This window comes from Danio rerio, chromosome 12, assembly GCF_049306965.1.
Source record: "Danio rerio strain Tuebingen ecotype United States chromosome 12, GRCz12tu, whole genome shotgun sequence".
In the NCBI taxonomy this organism is placed as follows: Eukaryota; Metazoa; Chordata; class Actinopteri; order Cypriniformes; family Danionidae; genus Danio; species Danio rerio.
The window spans coordinates 50,602,501-50,607,500 of record NC_133187.1 but is presented as its reverse complement, the minus strand read 5'-3'; the positions used below and the strand labels follow the sequence as shown (position 1 = coordinate 50,607,500).

General features: G+C 38.4%; 2 protein-coding genes across 2 annotated transcripts in view; one reads left to right on the top strand and one right to left on the bottom strand.

Annotated features, from left to right (window-relative positions):
• ascc1 (activating signal cointegrator 1 complex subunit 1) overlaps nt 1-5,000 on the top strand; it is a 192,131-nt gene that overhangs the window by 53,707 nt on the left and 133,424 nt on the right. The gene's annotated exons all lie outside the window — the stretch shown is intronic.
• Nucleotides 1-5,000, bottom strand: part of sar1aa (secretion associated, Ras related GTPase 1Aa) — a 15,212-nt gene that overhangs the window by 8,330 nt on the left and 1,882 nt on the right. Inside the window, exons 2-4 of the mRNA XM_073918972.1 lie at nt 2,402-2,471; nt 859-978; nt 711-776 (exon numbers count right to left, since the gene is read on the bottom strand). Coding sequence (XP_073775073.1) covers nt 711-776; nt 859-978; nt 2,402-2,459 — 244 coding nt within the window. The 5' untranslated portion in view covers nt 2,460-2,471. The remainder of the gene's footprint in view (nt 1-710; nt 777-858; nt 979-2,401; nt 2,472-5,000) is intronic.

Sequence of the window (5,000 nt, the reverse complement as noted above, 5' to 3'; positions counted from 1 at the left end):
TCAAAGCCTTGAAGATTGGAATTCATATCAGCTGAACACGTTATTTTTATGTCTATATATTCAAAAATGGAGCCCACAGTTATGGGTTAAAAATATACAGTTGAAGTCAAAATAATTTCGGCTATAATAAATTAATTATTTTTACTTAATTATTTTTTATTATTTTAAAGCCATGTTAAGCTCAATATTATTCGCCGCTTCAGCAATATTAGTGTTGTATTGTCTCCAGAACAAACCACTGTTATACAATGACTTGCCTAATTACCCTAACTTTACCCTAATTACCCTAGTGAAGCCTTTACATGTCACTTTAAGCTGAACACTAGTGTCTTGAAGAATATCTAGTCTAATATTATTTACTGTCATCATGGTGAAGAGAAAATAAATCAGTTATTAGTGATGAGTTATTATAACTATTATGTGTAGAAATGTGTTGATAAATTTTCTCTCTGTTAAAAAGAAAATAGGGAAATATATATTTATATATATATATATATATATATATATATATATATATATATATATATATATATATATATATATATATACATATATATACATACACATGCACAGGGGGCTAATAATTCAGACAATTATACATGTGTTTGGGAGCAACATGAGGGTGAGTAAATGATGGCTGACCGTATTTTTACATCTCTTTACATTAGTTAACCACAAAACAAAGCAGAATAAAACTGAATATTACTGACCTTGTACGTGTCCACCCAGATCAAATGTAGTGAATGTCATTCCTGCGATGGTCAGCTCTTCTGATGCTGAGAGAAAAGAGCATCAGGAATATTGAATATAATCACACACACCTCAGGCGTGTGTTAATGATGGTGAATTCAGCCTTACTGGGATGTAAAGTGGGCACATGTTGTCCTAATCTGTCGTCTTTGAGCATGTGCAGGAGAGTTGTCTTTCCAGCATTGTCCAGTCCAAGAAAAACCAGCTTTCCAGACTTCTTATACAGACCTGGAGTCACAATGAGACAAATATACAGGTGGTAGGGTAATTAGGCAAGTCATTGTATGAGTGGTTTCTGTAGACCAGGGGTCACCAATCTCGGTCCTGGAGGGCCTGTGTCACTGCAGGGTTTAGCTCCAACTTGACTCAACACACCTGCCTGGGTGTTTCAAGTATACCTAGGAAGACCTTGATCAGCTTGATAAGGTGTGTTTGATTAGGGTTGGAGCTAAAATCTGCAGGACACCGGCCCTCCAGGAATAAGTTTGGTGACCAATCAAATATGATTTGTTAAGCGGGCTAATAATATTAACCACTGCAGTTTTTCATTCATTCATTCATTTTCTTGTCGGCTTAGTCCCTTTATTAATCCGGGGTCGCCACAGCGGAATGAACCGCCAACTTATCCAGCAAGTTTTTACGCAGCGGATGCCCCTCCAGCCGCAACCCACCTCTGGGAAACATCCACACACACATTCACACACACACACACTCTTATGCTGTGTTCACACCAGACGCGGAACGCGCGGATAAATCACGCTATTAGCGTGTAAATAGCCGCGTGAACATTTGAGTTTACTCGCTTTATTTAGTATAGAAGCTTAAGCTTCTGATTGGTTAACGCGGCGCGAATGTACGCTGAAGTTCAGATTTTCGAATTCGAGAGATTCGCGCGAAACGCTCATTAAGCGCGTCAAACACCCAAAACGCTTAATTCTCCCTGCGTCATTCGCGCAATTTGCAATCTGCAGGATGTCTATTCGCGCGTTTGCATTGACTTAACATGTAAATCACTCGCGCTTGCCGCGTGTTCCGCATCTGGTGTGAACGCAGCATAACACTACGGACAATTTAGCCTACCCAATTCACCTGTACCACATGTGTTTGGACTGTAGGGGAATCCGGAGCACCCGGAGGAAACCCACACGAAGGCAGGGAGAACATGCAAACTCCCCAAAGAAACACCAACTGAGCCGAGGCTCGAACCAGCGACCTTCTTGCTGAGGCGACAGCACTACCGACTGCGCCACTGCCTCGCCCCTGCAGTTTTTTATTTATTTATTTTTTATTTAATTTATTTTATTTATATATTTTAGTATAAACCTTTTATCCGATGAGAAAAACTTGTGCGACGTAAACATTTGCAATGACATTTGCAATGTAAATGCATTTATTGACCCCGGCAGTTTTTACTTATTTATTTTTTACTTTTCATTTGTAAAAAATATAGCCGAACATACTGTGGAAAAGCACTTGGGAAATATTTTAATACAATTTAACACACTTTTTAATTAATGAGGACGCATTAAATTAAGGTAAAGATATTTAGAATGCAAAAAAAACTTCAGATTCTGTTTTAAACAAATGTCTTTTTATTAATTTTTTAACATTAAAAAAAGAGCAGAATATTGACACAAAAATCTGAACTCACCTAAAAACTGCAGCACTCCACTGAAGCCTCTGTAGATCCAGTCAAATATAAATGACATCGCAGATGATTCCTGACAAAACAGCACACAAACAGAAAACATAAGCAGTATTGCTGCTAACAGCGAGCAGCTTTGTTGTAAACGTCTCAGTACAATCATTAATACTGTTGTTTATACAAATCCAGCTGAAGACAACTATTCACTCCATGAAAATTGAATTCTGCTGAATTCTAGTGTCTTATAAAATATGACTGTCATCATGACCGAGATAAAAGAAATTTAGTTATTAGAAATTAATTTTTAAACAAGAAAGTGTGTTGAATATGCACCCACAGTCCAAACACATGCACTATAGGGGAACTGATGAACAAATTGGCCGTAGTGTACGAGTGTGTGTGTGTGTGTGTGTGTGTGTGTGTGTATGGGTATTTCTCAGAGCTGTGTTGCAGCTGGATTTGCACCTGCTGCATAAAATACAGCATAAGCCAGAGTATTTGGTGATTCATTGTGCTGTGGCGGCCCCTGATGGATCAGGAACTAAGCAGAAGTCATTTGACATTTAGTGCACTAACAACACAACAGCATAAAACTTATATATATATATATATATATATATATATATATATATATATATATAGTTATAATAAGTTATAATATCATAATATCATAAGGTGGAAGTTTAGTAAAATATTTTGATTTTCATTCTCAACAAAATGGGTGTTATTCCACTACATGCAGATTCAGAACTCTTCTAAAGTTAAACCTTTGGTAATTATGAATCAAAATTAAATGCACCTTTTTGGCATTTAAGCTAATAAATTGTTGCAATAAAATTCCCTAATTGACAACATTTAATTTGGAAGAATATCATCAGACGTTTACATGTGTCTTAATTATGAAATATAGGGGCGTCAAATCGATCAAAATTTATGCTCCATTTCGATTATCGAATCAAAAAATAGAATCGTCGATGCTGCCACGCCCCCATGTCACGTCAGCTTGGCTTGCCAAGCGGGAAAAAACAGGCTTGTTGAAGTGCTTGTTAAACTGCAGAAGCAGGAGACCCGTCGACAGAGCTTAAACCCTCTCCTCTTTCAATGAAGTCGCCGGTGTGGAAGCATTTTGGATTTCCAGTGAGTTATGTTGACAACGTTCGTGTTGTCGACAAAAAAACACACAGTTTTGCAAGCTCTGCTATGTACGTATTAGAGTTCGTCCGATAGACAACACCGGCATCGCGATTCTCCGCCCGCCCCCGTTGCAAATCCGCTCGCGAAAAGTACACACACAGACCCTGTTTACACTGTCTTTGTTTTTAAATGGCATTTAGACAACGATTTGACATCCACAGTGGCGTGCAGCATTTCTGAGCTGCCCTCCTTCCTCTCTACCTCTGAAAATGCACATCACGTGACCACACAGACACACACACAGCCATGCGCTCGAGACAGCAGGTCCAGGCAGTCAGAGGACTGCTTCAATCTTTCACTCACTTGTACTTAGTCATTTTAGCGAACACCTCAGATGCTGTTGGCTGGTTCCTGTTGGTTGTGCGTCTTTTTTACCGACGCCATTATAACGACACAGATCACTGCCTATTCACGAGTCCCGCAGAAAAAGTGATTGACAGGTGGTAATTATGTGTGTATCTTGCCTTTATTCATTTACTGTATGATTTGTTTATGGGTAAAACAAAGACCATGCAGGTCAGGTAGTTTAAACTGTAGGCTACAAATAATTAATTGGTCATTAATTAACTAATTATTCATAATCGAAAATCGAATCGTGCCTTTAGAATCGAAAATGTAATCGAATCGAGGATTTGGAGGATCGTGACACCCTTAATAAAATGTCTTGCATATATCTTATGAAATGTGTCTTAAACACATAATTATACACCGTGAATCCAGATAATAAAAGAGGGAATTCCAATATATATGATTTGGTTTTCAATATTTGTCATTTACTATTAGTATGTTGAGTTCAGTTTGAATAAATAAAGCAATGCCGAATTGACTTCTTGTTATTGAGGTATTGAGGTGGTTTTATATTCGCACATTTATTCAGTGACCTCTCCTTACAGTGCATCTGGAAAGTATTGATAGCGCTTCACTTTTTCCTCATTTGTTTATGTTGCAGCCTTTTTCCAAAATGGATTAAATGGATTGATCTCCTCAACATTCTACACACAATCCCCCATAATGACAATGTCAACAAAGAGTGTTTGAAATTGTTGAAACTTTATTAAAAATTAAAAAGCTGATAAATCACATTTACATCAGTATTCACAGCCTTTGCTCAATACTTTGGCAGTGATTACAGCCTCAAGTCTTTCTGAATATGATGCCACAAGCTCTGCACACCTGTCTTTGGGGATGTTCGCCCGTTCCTCTTTGCAGGACCTCTCAAGCTCTATCAGGTTGGATGGGAAGTGACGGTGTACAGCCATTTTCAGATCTCTCCAGAGATGTTCATTTGTATTTAGGTCTGGGCTCTGGCTGGGCCACTCAAGCACATTCCCCGAGTTGTTGTTGTGCCACTTCATTGATGTTTTGGCAGTGTTTTGGGTCATTGTCCTGCTGGAAGATGAAGCGTCGCCCC